Genomic DNA, 21,706 nt, shown 5'->3' with positions numbered 1-21,706 from the left:
CCCTGGAACAGAGCTCAATTGTCAAGAAACATGAAGCCCTCCCTCCTGCACCATCTCCTTAGCCATGTATTTAGCCGCATTATCCTCCTATTTCTAGCCTCACTAGCACGTGGCACGGGTAGCACTCCTGAGATCATAACCCTGGAGGTCCTGTCCTTCAACTTAGCACCTAAATCCCTAAACTCTCTTTGCAGGACCTCCTCCTCCTTCCTATCCACATCATTGGTCCCTACATGGACCACAACATCTGGCTGCTCACACTCCCTCCTGAGAATACTGAGAACTCCATCCGAGATATTGCAGACCCTGGCACCAGGGAGGCAACAGACCATCCGGGATTCTCGATCTCTCCCACAGAACCTCCTATCTGTCCCCCTAACTATCAAATCCCCTATCACTACTGCTCTCCTCTTTTCCCTCCCTCCTTTCTGAGCTGAGGGTCCAGCCTCAGTGCCAGAGATGCGACTACTACAACTTGTCCCTGGTAGGTCGTCCCCACCAACGGTATCCAAAACGATATACCTATTGTTGATGGGAACGGCCACAGGCGTGCTCTGCTCTTTCTGTCTATTCCCCTTCCCTCTCCTGACATTCACCCAGCTGCCTGCCTCTTGACTTTTAGGGATGACTGTCTCCCTGAAACTCCTGTCTATTACTGCCTCTGCCTCCCGTATGATCCGAAGTTCATCCAGCTCCAGCTCCCTAACTCGGTTTGTCAGGAGCTGCAGCTGGATGCACCTTTTGCAGATGTAGTCATCAGGGACAATTGTGCTGTCCACGACTTCCCACATGCCGCATTCGGAGCATTTGACTGCCCCAACTGCTGCCTCCATTACCTACTCCTAATTTACTTAAAGGACTTTACCCAGCCCTACCCCACTGGGAGCAAGCTCGTCCTCAGCTTCTGCTCGCCTCAGCCTCTCGAGCCAAAGACTCAAAGCTCCACTCCTTCACTGGGCCACTCACACGCTGGCCGCTCACAGGCTGGCTGCTCCTCTTCAGCTTCCCCTCCTTTTATTTTCAATCTCCATGCTCTTTTACAACTGACCAGCCTTCAAGATCCGCGCTCTTTTTCAAATGTTGAGTGCAAGAGTCCGTCTCCTTGATTCCCTCCTGAGTCGTGGTGACTACGCTGACTTCTCCCAGAATGCTTCAGTCACTTTTCACCAGCGCCCTCTATAATGCTGAGATTACTACCTTGGAGGTCCTGCTTTTTAAATTTATTTCTAGCTCCCTACATTTTCCTTGCCGGACCTCATTCCTCTTTTTACTGACATGGGCCATGACCTCTGGCTGTTCACCCTTACCCTTCAGAATTGTCCTGCAGCCACTCAGTGGCATCTTGGAGATGTGCTGCGATATCGATCTTCTTCCTAATATTCCTCTCCATCATCGTCATCTGAGGAGGTTAGCAGTTCCTCCCATGTGGTCTGGGAAATGAGCAAGCAGCTGCATAATTTTTTTCTGGTGGTCACAGGCTGCTTGAATATTAAGGAAGTGAAACCTCTTCCCATTGACAATTTCAGCTGGCTGATCTCAGGGAGTTCTAGAGGTCACTTGAATACAGTCAATTAACACCCTGTACTTGTGGGAACCAAGCAATGGCCCTGAAGACAACTGCTCTTGCATCCTTGCTATCATCTTCAGTTGTGAATCTAATGAATTTGTTGGCCCTTCTGGATAGGGCATTGGTCATCTCCTGTGCCTTCTATGCATTGCAGCCTGGGAGATGCTACACATGTACCCTGTGAAACCCTAGACCGAACCGCTGGTATAGAAATTTAGGGCTGCTGACTGAAGTCAACTGGAATGGGGTTCCCTCCAAATCCACAGTGCTGCAGGTCTTGTTGATAGAGCACACACAGGCCAATGACTGTCCAGGAAAGTCTTAGCCCTGTCTGGCATTGCCTTTGGAACATCTGAAGGTAGTTGGCGCACATTCTGAACATGCACTGACACATCAAAGCTCTTTGGTAACGATGATCTCCCTCCCCTTGAATAGTGCCGACTAATAGCCTTTTGGCTTATGTTGTTGTGCAACCAGACCACTGTCCTCCTCTGGCAAATTCTCTTCCATCACCTGAGGTTGAAAAAATATTGGGTTTTTGAGACCCATTGCAAATCCACCAAGTGAACTGTGTGAAGGTGGCAGGCAAATACACAAGCACCTCTGTTTGCATGGTCTTCACTCTTAGAGCAGCTGCACTTGACCAATGGAAATATTTGAGCCTCCCACAGGTCACACCCAGAACTCCTCTCATCCCACAGTGGCCTCCTCCACAATAACCTGATCTGTGAGCTTAAACCTTCTTTGCAGCCATGTCGATGCATATGCAAAGTGTGACCCTCCAGCTGCAACCCACCCACTTCCATCCTCCTTCTGTCACCCTTGAGCATCCTCCCATCTCTCCTGATCCTCCCAAGATTACTCTCCTCTTTCCAACCATTATCGTTCACAAAGAGCCGGTGACCCTCCAAACTTCGATCTCTCATCCACGACCCTCCCCCACCCACCCTCAACCTTCCTGGAGCCTCCTTCTGTCATCCTTAACCTGACATTGGTATCATTTGACACACCCTTGGAGGCCATTGACACCGCCCTCCCTCCAGCCAGACCTGCCCTGTTTCAATCTTGCTATCCCTTCTCACACTGCTGTCCAGCCATGTGTGGTGCAGTTGCCTCCCTTGGATACACAGCACCAGATCATTGCAATGACAGACCCCACCTTACAGGCTGGAGGTAGGCTCCCTTCAGACATCTCCTTCCCCTCTGTCACCACACATGCCCATGTCTTGTTATACAGCAATCTGGTGACCCAACCACCACTGCCCTCTTGGCAGCCCAACTGTTGTGCCACTTGAGCACCCAGCCACTACACACTCTCCCCCACTGCCTTCCTTGATGCTACCAGGCCATCCAGTTTGTCCTGCTCACCTCCTCTGTGGCGCTGAATTAGACAAAGACAAAACTTCACCCCAAATCCAAAGATTAAACAACCTCAGCTGGTGCATGCCACCTTAAGATGTCTGGAAACAAGAAGCATGAGTTACCTTTGCACTGCTGACTTAATCATGAGGGTGGGACTTAATTTGGTAAAGTTCCCGTTTAATGAATATTCATGGAATGCAAATACTTGGTAAACAAGCTCCCACTACTAGGCAGTCTGCTGCCCATTCTGCTGCTGACATGCCACCGACTGAATTTCTCACATTCAACCTGATGTTGGAAAATTGAGATTTTGGCTCCTGGCTAACTAGTTAACCCCACTTGCCTCATTTCCTGCTCCTACACCCTATGTAATTTGTGCAGCATTTAGCGGACTCACAGCAGGTATAATGTAAACTGGATCCATGCTCGTAGGTGAAGTTAAAACTCAGACACAGCTGCTTTCTTTGTTGGAGAGAGTTCACCGTCAACACTACTCCAGCCACCCTGTGTCCCAGCTATCCCCATTTATATTCTTTTTTAAAAGCAACCAATGAAAAACAAATGAGACAATTGAACAAATTAACAGGGAGACAGTCCCTTAAAAGGACTATCCCCTTTTATAACTCTTTCGAGTACAAACATGTTTCCATCTGTTTCAGATGAAGTTACATTGTTTCATAGTTTGCCATTGTGAGATTTGAACTCTTGATAATCTTTTAAATGAAAATCAAATCAACAAAATTGGGATAAATCAGGCACAGCCCCTAATTCAGGTCAGCTGTAAAACCAAGAACAAAGTTTAAAGGAAACTTACAAACTTTAAATCAAAATGTGATTAAAGGGGTCAACAAAACACCCCAGTCCCCGCGGTGCCCACTGAGCACGGAAGGCTTCGAGTGTGCCAGCAGACACCGCATGCTCCTTCTCCAGCGACATCTGGCAGCGAACGTAGCCACGGAAGAGGGACAAACAATCGGGCGGGACTCCCCCGTCGATCGCCCGCTGCCTGGACCTGTTAATGGCCAACTTGGCCAGGCCCAGGAGCAGGTTCACGAGGAGGTCCTCCTCCTTCCCGACCCCCTTCCGCACCGGGTGCCCATAGATCAGGAGCGTGGGGCTGAAGTGCAAACAAAACATCAATAAAAGGTTTTTCAAATAACTAAAAAGGGAGTGCAGCCTACAACACCCTATGTATACATGGTCCACGGACTCCACAAGACCGCAAAAAGGGCACGTGTCCTGAGAGTCCGTGAACCTATGCATCCTCTTATTATAGGGGACTGCTGCATGCAACACCCTCCAACCCAGGTCCCCGATAGAAAGGGGGAGGACACCTCCGTAGAGGGCCTCCCATCGGGGGCCTCCGCCGCCGGACGGCAACAAGGCACACCAGGGCATGTCCGGTCGACGGACAAGGGCGAGAAAATGGAAGGTGTGCAGCAGCAGTCCATACAAAAAACCCCTCTTTGCCGTGCCAAAAGGCACAGAGGGCATGTCCCCGAGGCGGCTCATATTGCGGGGCACCAGCACCCGAGGGAGGGTTCGGGGCTTGGGGCCAATGTGGAATTCCGTCCGAACAGGGGAACGCCCAGACGGAAGACCACCGCGCACCTGGGCCACCTCAAGACCCAAAATAACGTCGGGTCCGAGCACGACCGTTCTCAGGTCTTGGATGGCATCGGCTGCGACCTGGACACTCACAGACGCGCGTCGCGCCAACTCCTGCGGGAGCATCCAGCCCAGTCCTCCGCCACCCAGCACGTCCCCGAACCTGGTCACCCCTGCGGCCACAGCCCTCCTCTCCGCCAACCACTGAAAAGGACGGAGGGGCGGATTCCTGAGCAGCGGCTCTCTGACGATAGCCGCTACTCCTGACGGGGGAGAGCTGCGTCGCGAGGCGACCACTTTCCAGACTTTGATCAGGTCCTGGTAAAAGACGGGCAACGCCTGCAAGGAGCCACCGAGGCCCAGCTGTTCTATAAACAGAAGCTGCACGTCATAATTCAGGCCGTGCACCTGACGGAAGAAATACGTCATCAGGGCACACCATCTAGGAGGAGGCTCGACGTAGAGGTATCGCTGCAGGGTCTGAAGGCGGAAAGTCGCCACCTGTGTGCGTAGGCACACTAGCGCCTGACCACCCTCCCTAACCGGGAGACTCAGAACCTCGGCAGCGACCCAGTGCAATCTTTTGTCCCAGAAGAAGTCGACTAACAATCTCTGGACTCTTGTGACAAAGTCCGGGGGAGGGGTCAAAGTGACCAGCCGATACCACAACATGGCGGCGATCAGCTGGTTTATGACCAGAACTCGACCTCGGTAAGATAGCACTCGGAGCAGTCCTGTCCAGCGCCGCAGGCGAGCGGTGACTTTCGTCTCCAGTTCCTGCCAGTTTGCCGGCCAGGATTCCTCAGCGGGGCAGAGATGGACCCCCAGGTAGAGGAGGCTGGTCCTGCTCCAGGTGAAAGGCCTGAGCTCCTCGGGTAGGGGATCCATCTGCCACTGACCGACCAGGAGTCCAGAACATTTACCCCAGTTGATCCTGGCAGAAGAAGCGGCAGAGTAGACCTCCTGGCACTCGCGCATCCTCCGCAGGTCAGCCGGGTCACTAAACATAAGGAGCACGTCATCGGCGTAAGCCGAAAGGACCACCCCGATGCCCGGCCCGCGCAGAACCAATCCCGACAACCTCCTCCGCAAGAGGCGCAGGAAAGGCTCCACGCAAATAGAATACAACTGGCCAGACAGGGGGCAGCCCTGACGTACCCCTCTCCCAAAGCGAAGGGGCGCCGTCAGGGACCCGTTAACCTTCACTAGACACTCCGTGGCGGTGTACAGAAGTCGGATCCGGGCGACAAAATGCGTCCCGAACCCGAAAGCTCGCAGAGTTCCGAGTAAGTATTCGTGATCCACCCTGTCGAACGCCTTCTCCTGATCGAGAGACAGGAAGGCGCTCGACAGACCAGCCCTCTGGGAATGGTGGATGATGTCCCGGACCAGATGGATGTTATCATAAATGGTTCGGTCCGGGACGGTGTAGGACTGGTCAGGGTGGATCACGTGGTCCAGCACGGTGCCGAGCCGAGAAGACATGGCTCAGGCGAAGATTTTGTAGTCCGTGCTGAGGAGGGAGACCGGGCGCCAGTTTTTAAGAAGGCGGAGATCCCCCTTCTTCGGCAGCAGGGCAATCACGGCCCTGCGCCACGAAAGGGGCATCTCCCCGGTAGCAATGCTCTCCCCCAGGACCCCCGCGAAGTCGCTCCCCAAGACGTCCCAGAACGCCCTGAAGAACTCCACGGTCAGCCCGTCTAGTCCCGGGGTTTTGCCCCTAGAAAGACCGTCGAGTGCGCCGGTCAGCTCCCCCAGACTTATAGGGGAGTCGAGCTTTCCGGCGCACTCCGGGCCGACCTGCGGCAGGTCCTCCCACAAAACTCTGCAAGCTTCCTCACTGGACGGATCCGGAGAGAACAGGGCAGTGTAGTAATCTCGGGCAATGGCCCTGATGCCCTCCGGATCCGAGACAAGGGATCCGTCGTCGGCCAGCAGCGTAAAGAGCTGCTTACGGACCCCGTGCCTTTTTTAAACATGTAACTCTTTTGAGTACAAACCTGTTTCCATCTGTTTCAGATGAAGTTACATTGTTTCATAGTTTGCCATGGTGAGATTTGAACTCTTGATACTCTTTTGAGTAAACCTGTTTCCATCTGTTTCAGATGAAGTTACATTGTTTCATAGTTTGCCATTGTGAGATTTGAACTCTTGATCTTGGGGTTACAAGCCCAGTACCATAACCACTTGGCTATTTAGGCCAATTGCTTGAATGTAATTGCCATTAAACCTTAGCAATGTAATTAATAAGACATTGACTGATTCCTCCCTTCTTTTAAATTAAAAACTTTAAAAAACTTAAGAACAATTTTTCAAACTAATCAAAAAGAAACAAAATTATATGTATTTTCCCTTGGATATTTCACATTACATTATAATCAACCATTAACAGATCCCACAATCCCCTTCTTTAAACAAAAAATATTTTTTTCCTTTACTATATATAAATAATTACAAAGCAATGAAAATAGTGGTTTTCCATATCCTCATTATAACACAAGGCGTCCCTCTTGCAGTACATCCAATAATTTCTTGGAGCAAGCACCTCTCTTCATAAAACAATCAACAATTGGTGACTTGCATCCTCCTATTTTACTTTGGAAATCTCTCTTCTTTCCAGTATTTCCTTTATGTTAGCAAGGTCAATCCTCAATCTTTTTTCAGTGATACCTTTTGTCGAATGAACATTGTCCCAAAGAGAACGGCTATCCACACAGCATTCTATGGGTAAACTTTTCTCGTATTTCCCCTTGTATAGTATTTCCTTCAGTATATTAGATAAGTGCATCCCCATATTTATTGCTTCTACTAACGCCAGTATTTGAACAGCTAAAAGTGCTCTTAACTACTCTTTTTATTTTCTTTGCTTCCCAGGCCAATGGACAACATTTATTGTTCTTTCTCACAAGGATATGAAAAACTCTGCTGTGCTAGAATATCCATCTGGAAGATCGGCATGTGAAACATCGTTAAAAATGACTGACCTCATACATTCTGGATCACCCAAGGCTGGAAACTTGAGCGTGCATTTCTCTGAATTTAACTTCTTTAATGTTTTATTTCTCTTGGAACTTCCTCAACTGCAGCATGTTTCATCATAGTACTCAGTTCCAATACATCATAACTGACGTCAGGTTTAGTCTGAGTGCTCAACCAGTTCAACTATCCAGTCAAACTACTTAATCGGTTTATTTCTTCCTTGGGCGCAGGATCCCCTTTTTGCAGGGACCAAAATGTTGGAATGCAATTGACATTTTCTAAATAAGACCGGGTTATTCTGCTTAACGTATATATTTAAAGGCTCCCGAAACCTGACTTCTAACCTTAAATTCCTTTTTTATTCTATTCATCACCCATTGCTCAAATTCTGCAGAAACTCCCCACAGAAAATCATCAACATGCATCATAAAGGTGCCTGCTAGTTTCTCCTCGGGATACAAACAGAACATTATTGGGTCTGTCTTTAGCTAAATATAACCCGTTTTCAACAGGACAGACCTAACTGAGAAATACCATACCCTTGACGCATCATTCAACCCGTAAACACACTTGCACAATTGTCACAGTTTCCCTTCTATATAGCCAGCTTCTTTAGGTGGTTTCAAAAACACTACCCTTTGGAATTTCTGATTCTGCAAAAAATGCAGCTTTTATATCAATTGATTTATGTTGCCAGGAATATGTTGCTAAAAGAACTAAGAAAATCTTCAAGCTCAGTTTTCCTGCAATGGGGGAATCTACTCTGACATCTTGATCACCAAGTTTTTCTTCAGAAGACCGAGCTAGCTTTAGCCTTAAACGTGCCATCAGGAAGTACTTTTTCTATGCATATCCTCCGTGTGAGAGGGCTGGCTGTCCCCTGTCTGGTATTTCAGTGTGTACACCAAATTCTTTCCAACTCCTTTTGTTTGGCATCCTTTATAACTTCTCTCCTAGTTTGTTAATAGCCACTAAAACCTCTCGATCATAAGAGCTTCTACTTTTAATGGCATTCCTAGCCTGTTTCTATGGTCCTTGTTCTTGTGAAATACGACCTCTAATTGCCCTCCTCTCTCTTTCTGGATTACTGCTACACGATCTCTCCCTCCTACAATCAAAGTTCCTTTCGCAAGCTCGTGATCTTTTCCTAGGGCTGTGACCACTTTCCAGTCCACTTTCAGAACTCAAATTTTCGCATTTTCTGGCCTTCCGCACCTCTACCTCTTTTTGCCAATCCGTGCATCTTACCTCCTGTCGCCCTCATCTTACACATTCAGCTACACACTGGCCCCTACAGGCATATATGTTACTCTAGTGCCAACTTTGGGTCATTGTCCTGTGCTTCAGTGTCACTTTGTTCATATTCAGTCATCCCTTTATCTGCTGTAAGCTACTCCCCATAATTGTCCAATATACACTTATGTGAAGTGCATGGTGCCTTTTCACTTTCTATGCCCTTTCAGATTCTGTAAATGTATAATCAGTGCCAATTAGCCTCGAGGAATGTTCCCTAACAGTTTGATTCCCATGTTGTAAATTTACTGTTTTTCCATCACTGCTTATAACTTTACCTGATCCTTTCCATTCCTTCTGCCCTTCTCTTTTGTAATATATCACGACCCTGGATTACACTATATTTCTGATGGCCTTATGCGGTGCCATAGGGCTCACCAAATTTTCTCCAAAACGTCAGTCTTGATAAGAGCCTTTCTCCCTGTGTGCAGGGCTTTTAAATATTCAGAAAAAGTTGAACTAATTTTAGTCCCCTACCATGACCAGGGAGATGATCCCACATCACCGAAGGTATTTTTGGGTTTCTCCTATAAACTATTCGATAGGGATTGTAGCACCCAACCATTTGGAGCGAATTCTTTGAATGGGCTGCCTATGCCAGGGCAGATGTCAGCTTATAGCTTAGTTGGTCAGCTAAGATTTTGCGAAGCATCTCATCAACTACTGCATGATTTCTTTCACAAATCCCATTACTAAAGGGACTTCCTGCTGCTGTGTTCATCACTACGATATTCATATTTTCACACATACTTTTAAGTTCGCTGTTGGCAAATTACGCGCATCGTCAATTAGGAAACCGCTGCTCCCAGTCCAGTTCCGATCCATTTTTCCATTTTCCTGTCTACAATTAACTTTTGTCTTTACTATATTACTGTTTAGAGACTGAATCTAGTTGCCATGCCTATGAAGTGCAACAGAAAAATGTTTTTGTCCTTATCCCATGCCTTCAAGTCCATTGCTACAACTTCATTAAAGTCTCTTGCTAATGGGAGACTCACTGTGGACCGTGATGGTCCTACATGTCGCATTTCTCACTGAACCGTTCTACAAGTTTAGTATATTCATGATCCATTACCCCTGCATCCTTTAGTAGAATTTTTAACCTATGACCAGATGGATGGGCAAACTGCTAATGTCAGCAACACTTCTTTAACATGGTGATTTGAAATGTCAGGTTTTTTGTTAAAGGGATACAATAATGTCCCAATTGCATAAACTCTAAATCAACAGATTTTCAAAAACAAATCGACTTACTGGCCGGGATTTACCAGCCCCGTCAAGGCGGGACCTGCCGTAGGAGATTAGGCGGGCCAGCCAAAAGTCCATTAACTTTTGGCGAGACTGGAAGATCCCAGCAGTGGACGGGGCTGGAAAATCCCGGCCATTGTGTTCCATATCCAATTTCATTTGAGCCTTTCTCATAGGCGGCTTACTCAGTAGTAAGGGTATTTCACTGGATACTACGCATGCGCTGATAAAATGGTTTACTTGAGCTATGTTACATGGAATCACCGCTCTCTTTAGTGATTTTAATGTGTTATCATCCCCGAACCTGAAGTAAGTAGAACTTTCATATTCCTTAACCTTACTTCGGTCTTCACTATCTAAAGAATCTAGGTAGCACATTAATCAATCCATTCAACATATTGTGGACATATGCCCACTGTCTAATACAGCACAACTGAAGGAGTCCACCACCAGAAAATCAATCACTGGACTGAAGCTTCTGGTGACCAGTACAATTCTTTCTAACTGCTCAGTACCTTCATCTTCCCCTTCCAATCCATCCTTGTCATATGTCATTTCAAAAACCCTGTTATTCCATTCTGGACAATTCATTGCATAATGATATTTCGAGTCACATCTGAAACACCCATTTACCATTCTTTGGTTATTCTTGGGATTCATTCTCCTGCCATAGTTACCCAATTCCTGTCATCTGTTAGAAGTACTAAAAAGGTCTCTATCTTCATTTGTGCTTCTTCTTTCGTATTGAGGCTTGCACCCCATATCTAAACGTTCTCGAAATGCTGCCAACATTGAGTCCTCTGTCTTTTGTGCCGTGACCAAATGTTCCATTGGTTCCAGGAAAGTAGCTAGAAATTAATATTTTCCCAAAGCTTTTTTTTTTTAAAACTTCAGGCATCTGTTCCAAAAACATATCTATTTCATCGAATCTAACTCCAGTCAAGACCAGGAGCCCATCCATGTTCGATATTTTAGCACAATCCAACAATTTAAAGGCAAGCAGTGACTTAGGGATCTCTAAATAGAATTTCTGCAACCTGCTATATAACCTGTTAATTTCCATGATATATTCTTCTAAGGAATAGCGATCCGTCATTCTAAAGTAATCAAAATCTGACCATGCCTCATATGCATTTAACAGATAGTTTTTCTTGTACATTTTGTTCATAAATGTTAATAGTTTATCCAAACCTTCCTCAGCATCCAAATGATGAGCCTCTAGCTCCAAAAATACTTTGCACCTGGTACTGCTTCTGGTGGTGCCAAGGCCATACCTTGCTTTTCCTTTGGTACGGACCTAACCCGTGTCCACATTTTTCCATTGGTCATAAGGTTCAGCTTCACAGAACAAAGGTGGAAAATAATACCCTGATACATTACACTTGGTTTCAGCCTTTCTTCTCAAAAGTAACTCCAATGACAATCTTCTGTCTGAAAAGGTATCTCAGTTTCCAATCTTCATCTTTAGGCTAACCATCCTCTGCTACCAATGTTAACTAGATCCACGCCAGTAGGTGAAGTTAAAACTAAGGCACAGCTGCTCTTTCTGATGGAGACAGTTTATTGACTTATTTCACAGTCAACACTACTCCAACTACCCAGTGTCCCAGATATCCTCATTTATAACTCTTTCTGAGATATCCTCATTTATAGGTGTACAAGCGCCCATAACCTTTTTAACAATGTAATTGCCATTAAACCTTAGCAATGTAATCGCCATTAAACCGTAACAATGTAATTAATAAGACATTGGCAAACAAGAGCAAACTATTCTATCAAAGGAAAATACAATAATTTGTATTTAAATAGTGGTGTTAATGTATAAAAACTTCCCAAGGCACTTCACAGGAATATTATAAAACAGAATGACACCATGAAGCATAATGAAATATTGGGATAGGTGACCAAAAGCTTGGTTAAAGAGGTAGGGCTTAAAGGAGGAATGGGAGAGGTAGAGTGAGATTTAGGGAGAGAATTTCAGAAATTAGGGCCAGGCAGCTGAAGGCACAGCCACCAATGGTTGAACCATTAAAATTGGGGATGTACATGGAGCAGAATTAGAGGAACATAGAGATCTCAGAAAGTTAGAATCACAGAATAGTTATGGCCTAGAAGGCGGCTAAATCGATCCATCAAGCCTGTGCCAGCTCTCTGCAAGAGCAGTTTAGCAAATACCACTTCCCCATCCTTTCCTCATAGTCCGACAGTTTTATTTTCTTCCGGTCCTTATCCAATTCCCTTTTGTACCAAGTGGAAGGAGATTACAGAGACAGGGAGGGGAATGCCATGGATGAAAACAGGAATGAAGATTTTAAAATTGAAATGTTGCCATCTCTTACTGGTTTTTAATATCATAAACTTTTACTGTATCAATACTGTATGGAAACAACATCTGGAGTAGAAATAGGGAACATTTGTACCTAGAGTTATGCAGCCAGGCATAACTTTGTTGGAGAGATGTAGGTTTTGAACTTCCTTAAATGAAAGCAAGTTATTTAAAAAATAATAATTCTTTGGGATGTAGACATTGGTAGTCATTTATTGCCTATTCCTATTTGCTCTTGAGAAGGTGGTGGTCATTCTTCTTGAACCACTAAGGTCCATTTGGTGGTACTCCTACAATGCTGTTAAGAAGGGAGTTTCAGGATTTTGCCCTGCTGACATTGAAGAAATGGTGACATTGGTCCAACTCAAGATGTTGTGCAATTTGGAGGGGAACTTGGAGTTCATGTTGTCCTCATGCACCTCCTGCTCTTGTCACTTCTTTGTGGATTGTACTTTTGGGAGGTGTTGCCAAAGAAACCATGCTTTTCTCAGGTGTGTGCAATTATAGAATAATGTGGAAAAAATGTGATTGAATGGTTTATGGTGAAACATTTTGCTCCATCAAAGGACTGCATACAATGATAGAATGTGATTTTGTCATCATGGTTCCCAATGGAGTGAAGTGTGAAGGGAAGAATTCAATTCAGATAAGATGCTTCCCTTTAATGCAGGGAATCAAAACCAGAGGCCAAGTCAACCCACAAATTCTGGCACAATTTCCAGTCAAATGGCTGCCACAAGCAGAAGCTTGTGAGCCTTGTTTTCCCTCAATGGGTGTGAAGTGAAGGAAAAGGGGGATAAATTAAAATGAAAATGGTTAGACAAAGAATTGCCTGCACAGCGTGAAACAAGAAAGAAAAAAAAATCTGTTGTGGAGCAAAGTCAAGTCAATTCACACAATCAATTCGCAGTCTTGGGTAAAGCAATAAAGCAATCTCATTTAGACAAGATTTTTGTTCCCCTCTGATAAAACATTAAAATCTAGACAAGCCATCATAATAGAGTTTCTGCCATGACCAAAAGAAGTTTGGGTTTAATGGGCATTGTACAACACAGGTTAATAATGAGGTTCAACTGTAGCCTGAGCTAAACTTAAAAGGTGAAAACTTAATTCAGGGTGTTACATTTTAACAAGTTAACTGTTGTGTAAGATTTTTACGGCATAAGGAGCTCATATGATACACATCATCCTAACTCCTGTAAAAACTGATCTTAAAATCTTGTTGGCCCATATTTTCTGTCACGCAAAACAAAAGGTCCAAGGAGATGATTCAAACCATTAGTTCTTCAGCTATCCTCATATCTATAACTAACAAGAGCCTATTGTTTTACAGATACACTGTCACTTACATGTTTTGCCATTGTACCTGCACCAAATCAAGTCCTCTAGGTCCAAAGTTCTCCAAGGCCCTCAGACGTAAACAAAGTGATACTTTCAGCATGCAGCTTCTTCTAAAGCACCAGGATATCCTGTTGGAAATAAGGTTTTGATTTAATAATCAATCTAACAGTGCTACAAACACAGCAGTTAAAATAGGAATATAGGGCTGGATTTTTGCAGTGTCTCCCTGACTTTAAAATGGTGGCTGGAACCTGATTACAGGATTCCTGACCCCATTCCTGGGATTTCTGATTTTTGCCAGGGCCTATTAAGGGTATGGGTCGGTTCAAATCGTGAACCTGCACACTGCATTCCCAGCCTGGCCGGCTCCATTGCAAGTATAGGCATATCCTAGTCCTCTGCAAATTTCATGGAGTTGGGCCAGATTTACAAAGAGTCATGGTTCATGGCACCTCAGAGGTGTAGTGAGCCATGGTCTGTATGAAGGAACCTTTTGAAAGATAAGTTCAAAAGGTCCTCCTCATGCCAAAGAATGTCCACCCACTCATGCCCTGTGGCCCCTCATGTCTCCCATGCCAAGAGATGCCCCCCACCCACCCCATGTCCCCCATGCCAAAGGATGATCCCCACTCACACCCCATGACCCCTCAAGACCTCCATGCGAAGTTTCATGCGAAGCTATGGCACTTCCATGCCCATTCACCCATTATACAGTGTACAGAACCAATGGCCCCTATGATGACAGTAGGATGAGTAAAAAAGAAAGCCATTAAAAAGTCATTCATTGATAACCTCTAACCTCCCACTTCCTTAAAAAAGAAACTCCTTTTTAATACAGGCCAATATAAGTATAAATTATCCAGGCCCTTTAAAATATCAATGGCAGAAACTGCAAGCACTTGAAACCTCTATCCTGTGTAAATAAACATTGTGCAATTGACAGCATAGATCAGGGAGCCAGTGCCGTCAACCAGGCAATGTTTTCCCTGGGGCTCAGGTGTTTCAACAGGCTAATGGATTTCTAGGCTCTCAGCAAAGCCCCATTATGTATTTTTGGCTAGGAGCCCAGATATCCATTAGAGTATTAGCTCAATGATAATGCAGGGTGTCTTGTATCTTTGGCTGTTGCAGTGTTTTACTGCACTCTGCAGATTATGCACTGGAATCACAACCACATTTCATGCCATTATCCAAATTTTCCCATCCAGTCAAGCAGCCAGTTATTGCTCTCAATTGTTGCAGCCTTAAATGGCGGTCAAGAACGATAGGGCTGTGTATTGATCATAGGCATTTAATATTCAAATACAAAATCTTTAGTTATGTATACTGGTTGAAGGAATGCCTTTGCAATTGATATACACCAACGGGTTAGCCATGGAGTGACAGATCTTTCCAGGAACTTCTTATTAAAAGTATAAACTTCACAAACGGAACTGATGACAGTCAACAACTTGAAAGACAGCAATGACATACATCTGTTGCTGTGTCTCTAACTTTATATTCCTATTCCTGTGCAAACAACTAAATATGTATTCCTTCTGAACCAGTGCACCGTTCACCTCTTAAAACAGAGGTGATATTCTTGTTTGTTCAACCCTGCTCACCTGAGATCAAAGGTAAAGGTGCCCCAAGTTCTCATCAGAGAGTTGTTCTACGCCGATGATGCCACAATAGCATTCCATACCAAGGAGCATCTTCAGCAGCAAATGAACAGGCTCTCTCACAGCTGTAAAGAGTTTGTTCTAACCATCAGCAACAGGAAGACAAATGTGACGGTCCAGGATGTTGCCATACCACCATCTATCAGCATTGGTAATGTGATGCCGGAGGTTTTGATAGTTTTGCATACCTAGGCTCCACAATCACCAGTAATCTGTTACTTGATGCCGAAATCAACACACATTGCAAAAGCCGTAGCTGTTATGTCCAAGCTGAGTAAGAGAGGGTGGAACAACTGCAACCTGACTGAGAACATCAAACTGCGTGTCTACCAAGCCTGCGCCATCAGTGCACTCCTCTACTGTGGTGAGACCTGGGAAATATATGCAAGGCAGGAGAAACAGCTGCACAGTTTCCACCTTCACTGTCTCAGACATATCCTCGGCATCCCATGGCAGGACAAGGTCACCAACTCAGAGGCCCTGGAATGTGCTAATTTTATCAGCATATACTCATTGCTAAGCCAATAACGTCTGTGCTGACTCAGCCACATTTATCGGACGAATGAAGGCCATACACCCAAAGAAATCCAGTGAACTGGCCATTGGAGTGGCTCAGCAGGTAGTTCTCCTTTTTCAGAGCCAGAGTTCAAGTCCCACTTGAAAGTTGTTCGTCACGGAGAACCCAGCCACTGGTGTAGGTAAACCAGCATGGATTGGTACTGATCTCCAGTCCAAATAAATGGGGAGGGTTTATGACAGGAAGGGCATTCGGCTGCAAATCCACATCGAAACCCAAAAAAAAATGTTTGATATGAAGGGTAATCAGACAGCATTGTGGTGACCCCATGTAACATGGAAAAGTTGAAAGAGAAAGGAAGGTACGTCAGAATGGTTCATCTACCAGATACCTGGATGTAGTGATAGGGAATGAACCAGAGCAGATAAACAAAGTAAAAGTAGGGGAACATCTGGGCAATAGTGACCATAATATAAATGGTTTAGCATAATAATTGAGAAGGACAAGAGCACGATAAAGACCATGGGTGTACATTGGAGAGAGCTGATTTTGATCGGCTGAGAATAGAACTTGGAAATATAAAACGGACAACAATTATGTAGAACAGAAATGGGAAACATTTAAGACGATATTCAATGGAATCAAAGAAAAACATATTCCTTTTACAAAACAAGAACAAACTAAACATTATTGAAACACCATGGATAAAGAAAGGCATAAGGGAAAAAACTGGGAGTAAGGAAAAGAGACATACATGAAGTAAATGGGCAGCAAAGGAGAGCATGAGCAGTGAAAATATGAAGAAACTAAGAGAGAACTGTGTCCTCAACAGTCACTTTCAGGTGTATTCCAATATATCTGAATCTTCTGGGTTCTCATCTCCTTCAGAAGGCATACAGAATGTGGTTAGGTAAATCATAGACATTAATTATGATTTCAGGAAAAAATGCCTAGTTAGGTTACACTTAGTACTACCACTTCCAAGTCAAATTATAATGTGATATAAACCTTCTATGTAATTTTTAACCAACAAATTATTTTCAAATCATCTTTAATTGCATCAATGCCATAAATAATAAATCACTGATAAAAGAGACATGCTGAGCTTTTGTCTTGCACTGACCAGGACAGAATAGCAAGAACACCAAGTTTTGAAGGGAATAACAATTTACACAGCATGAGAAAAGGTTGCTGATTGGTTAGCAAGTGGTCTCTGATTGGTAGAGGCATTGCCATGGAGATTGCACCAGGCAGCAGTTCTCTCTCAAACTCTTGTTTAATTTCAAACCAGGTAAGCCGAATCTGATTGGTCAAGGCTTTGCCACAGGGAATACACCAGGCAATAGTTGTCTCCCCAAGCTTTTGTTTAATTGAAAAAGGCACAATGTTTGGACATGTTCTTTCTTTTTGCAAAGGACAAGGTCCTGCACATGAATACTGTATTATGTAGCTTCTAGCAAGCATAAGTGAGCTACATTGCAAGCCCAACTGATCATCTTAAATTGGGATAATGGCAATGTTCAGATTATTTTTCGCTGTATATCGCATAAACCCATGAATGGGCCTAAGGCTGCCACTTTCTGTCCTGAAAAGTGCCCAGCCCATCTCAGATTACCCTGGAGTGGAACAATGTCTCAAAAATTTGAGTAATAGATGAAACTCGCTGTTTCACACTGTTATTGTGCAGTTGCAACATGAGTGGTATTCTCCACTAAGGATGCTGCCATCAAGCCAAAAAGACATTCTGCCAACACAAATGAGTAATGTGGCACATGAATTTCAGTGCCGACGTGATGTCAGGTATGTAGATCGTACGTGCCAACGCCTGGTGGATCATATCAAACAGCATGTCTCTGCAGCTATTTGTAACAGGTAGAGTATTGACTATACTCAACCAGTCCATGCTTGCAAAACTCAGAACATTGTATTCAACATTAAATGTTATTCCTTGATTGTACAACGCTTACTAAACAATCCTGATCGTGCTAAGAATTACATTAACAACCAATTTAAGATTATCAGTCGGGCTCACAATTGTGTTCATTTACACTTGCTAAAAGCTACATACATTTCTATGCAGGGCCCTGCACTTTGCAAACAGAAAGAATATGTCCAGACATTGTTTAGTTGAAAAAGGCATAAAGGCTTGGTGCACAACTGTTCCCTGGTGCATTCCCCACAGCAACGCCTTGACCAGAATCAACTTGCCTGGTTTGGATTTAAACAAAAGCTTGGGGGATAACTGCTCCTTGGTGCATTCTCCATGCCATCGCCTCTACTAATCACAGTCCACTTGCCAACCAATCGGCACCCTTTTCTCATGCCATACAAATTGTTATTACCTTTGAAATTTGGTATTCTTACGATTCTGTCCTGATGAGCGCAAGATGAAAAGCTTCAACAGCATTCCTCTTTTTTCAGCAATACTCAAATTCTGTACTACCAAGAGACAAATAATGAAATTATTACAGCTCTATGCATCTCCAGTTTCCTGTTTTGAATAATACCCAAGGCATTTGTGACTTGAACAACTTGAAAGGTATTAATTCCTTCTTCAAATGTCTCCTGCAGTTCACAAAAATGTGGAAAAAAAAACCAGTAGGCTATTTTATATTAGTCAAATTTATCCCATAATTTGCATTTTAATCTCAGTGCACTGGTCCATTACTGTTCAATTCAAACAAAAGTAAAAGCACGACTAAAGAGTAGGATCACTGCCAAAATAACCACCCCAATATTAACAGTAAGCAGGTGGCAACATAACACCACATTGTGGATTCTGGTCATAGTTTTTTTCCTTTAACCTGAAGTGGAATTTGAACTCAAAGTTGGTGGTTTGCAGCTGGACACCACTACACAAATTTTAAACTGCACAGACAACCAATTTAGAATAGTTTTAATATCTGTCCTCACTGTTCAAAAAGTCAAAACAAATATCAACTCTATGTTTCTTATTGAAAATTTATATGGATCAAGTCCAGACAATTCTTTACAGATCACAGCAAGAAAATAAAATCGGTACGCATATTTAGCCAAGTAGATGTTTCCCCAACCAACAGCTATTATATATTAAATGCCACCGCAGGGAAGTTTCACACCCATAAAAGCAACATGCAGGACAATTGCTGTGTGGCAATGAGACACAGGACAATCTTAATCCATTTGTATTAGGGAGACATAGCTAAAGGAAGATTGGTCCCATGCTGCAGCTACTGAACTAATGGACGAGGAGAAAATTGAAGTAAATATTTTTAAAATGGTGACAAAGTATAATAGACAGGTATTGAATTTCAATCTCAACAACAACAAAATCAAAAGTTGCATTTCTAAAGTGCCTTTAACATAGTAAAACATCCCAAGGTGGTTCATATGAGCATCAGCAAACAAAATCTGACCTTGAGCCACCTAAGGACAGATGTTAGGTCAGATGGCCAAAAGCTTGGTCAAAGAGGTAGGTTTTAAGCAATGTGTTAAAGGAGGAAAGTGAGACAAAGAGGTTTCGGGAAGGAATTTATGAGTTTATGACAGAATTGTGAGGCATTGAGGCAATGGAAAATCTGCAAAAAAGACTTATAAAAGGATGATACCAGATTTGAGAAGTTATAACTATCAGGAAAAACTGAACAAACTGGGGCTCTTTTCTCAACAATTCAGGTCTTTAAATTTTGAAAAGGTAGTTATGGAGAAGATGTTTCCATTTGTGAAGGAGTTTAAAGCTAGGGTCCATAAATATAAGATGGTCACGAATAAACCCAATAAAGAATTTAGGCGAAACGTGTTTACCCAGAGAGTGGTTGAAATGTCAAAACATTGCCACATGGGTGTAACTGAGGCAAACCGTATAAATGGCTTTAAGGGAAAGTTAGTTAAGTATGGAAGGGAGAAGGGAATAGGAGGATATAACATAAGAAATGGGAGCAGTAGGTCATTCAGGCCATCGAGCCTACTCCGCCATTCAACATGATCAGGGCTGATCTACCTCAACTCTATTTTCCTACCCATTCCCTTTACACTTTAACTCCCTTAGTATCCAAAAATCCATTCATCACGGCCTTAAATACACTCAACAATTGAGCATCCACAGCCTCTGGCAAACAGGATTCCAAAGCTTCACAACTCTCTGAGTGAAGAAATTTCTCCTCATCACAGCCCTAAATGATTGCTCCCTTTTCTTGAGGTTATGCTCCTGCTAGTTCTAGACTCTCCAGCCAGGGGAGAGCCTTGCCACGTCTACCCTGTCAAGCCCTCTCAGAAGCTTATATGTTTCAATGAGATGATCTCCATTCTTCTAAACGCCAGAAAGTTTGGGCCTAGTCTACTTAATCTCCCCTCCTAGGACAACCCTCATCCCAGGAATCAAATCTAGTGAAACCCTGTTCTACAGACTCTAAGGAAAGTATATCCTTTCTTAGATATGAAGACCAAAACTGTACACTTACATACCTATGCAGATAGGGTTGGATGAAGTAGAGTGGGACAAGGCTCTTGTGGAACACAAATACCGTCATGGACCAATTGGATTGAATGGTTCATTTCTGTGCTGTAAATTTGATGTACATCATTTTCTTTAATTGAATCACAAGTCGATTTTAAAATATTTACTTCAATTTTCTTCTCATTGTCCATTAGTTCAGTAACAAGTCAGTCAAAAACCTTATACCAGGTGTAACTCGCTTACTAATATTGTAGGTTTCATCAACTGGAAGCCTGAGGAAGGGGTCAAGCTGCTTTTGAACAAAAACAGACTGATGTGTTCAGGTACAATAACCAATTATTTTCAAATCTGATCTACTGTTATTCATATCCAGGAAGTCTTGGTAACTTTATTCAGAAATGTTTAAAGAGCTGTAGCTATTTGAGTTAGAGGGAGTTTTGAACTGCTCCAACGCAGTGGTTAGGTCTTACAAAGAGGAAAGAAACACAGTGAATATAGAAGTTACTTACAAAAGTAAAGCCTAGCATTTGGTCTGTATCTTTTATTGCTTTCTTTCTGGAAAGAAATATATAACACTTTGCTGTTTACTGAAGATAGAAGAACTAACCTATGGAGCCATAAGATAACGTCAGTGGGAAAATTATGTAAAAGGATATTCAGTTCATTTTCCTGGGCATCATACAAAAAGTTGACCTCCAACTAACTGAGGGTCTTCTTGACCAAACAGTAAGTTGAGACTCACCCAGAAGGATAATCGAAGATAAAGTGGGCTGGATTTTACCAGCCCTTTGGGAATAGACCATAAGACCATAAGACATAGGAGAAGAAATTAGGCCAATCGGCCCATCGGCTCCGCTATTCAATCATGGCCAATAAGTTTCTCAACCCCATTCTCCCGCCTTCTCCCCATAACCTTTGATCCTTTACCAATCAAGAACCTATCTATCTCGGTCTTAAATACACTCAATGACCTGGCCTCCACAGCCTTCTGTGGCAATAATTCCATAGATTCACCACTCTCTGGCTGAAGAAGTTTCTCCTCATCTCTGTTCTAAAGGGTCTTCCCTTTACTCTGAAGCTGTGCCCTCGGGTCCTAGTCTCTCCTACTAATGGAAACATCTTCCCCACGTCCACTCTATCCAGGCCTTTCAGTATTCTGTAAGTTTCAATCTGATCCCCCCTCATCCTTCTAAACTCCATCGAGTTTAGACCCAGAGTCCTCAAATGTTCCTTATATGTTAAGTCTTTCATTCCTGGGATTGTTCTCGTGAACCTCCTCTGCATCCTCTCCAGGGCCAACACATCCTTCCTGAGATATGGGGCCCAAAATTGCTCACAATATTCTAAATGTGGTTTGACCAGAGCCTTA

General features: G+C 43.8%; 1 protein-coding gene across 4 annotated transcripts in view; it reads right to left on the bottom strand.

The window, feature by feature from the left end:
• The window catches only part of LOC121271108 (transcription factor Dp-2-like), a 219,169-nt gene that overhangs the window by 165,484 nt on the left and 31,979 nt on the right, over positions 1-21,706 (bottom strand). For 3 of the 4 annotated variants that reach the window (XM_041176869.1, XM_041176876.1, XM_041176889.1), the window contains exon 2: positions 13,733-13,852. In XM_041176869.1, coding sequence (XP_041032803.1) covers positions 13,733-13,744 — 12 coding nt within the window. In that variant the 5' untranslated portion in view covers positions 13,745-13,852. Of the gene's footprint in view, positions 1-13,732; positions 13,853-21,706 lie in introns of those variants that run through there. The other variant, XM_041176891.1, reaches the window with a different exon arrangement.

Source organism: Carcharodon carcharias, chromosome 2, assembly GCF_017639515.1.
Source record: "Carcharodon carcharias isolate sCarCar2 chromosome 2, sCarCar2.pri, whole genome shotgun sequence".
In the NCBI taxonomy this organism is placed as follows: Eukaryota; Metazoa; Chordata; class Chondrichthyes; order Lamniformes; family Lamnidae; genus Carcharodon; species Carcharodon carcharias.
The sequence above is the reverse complement of the archived record's forward strand: the minus strand, read 5'-3'. Positions and strand labels throughout refer to the sequence as shown.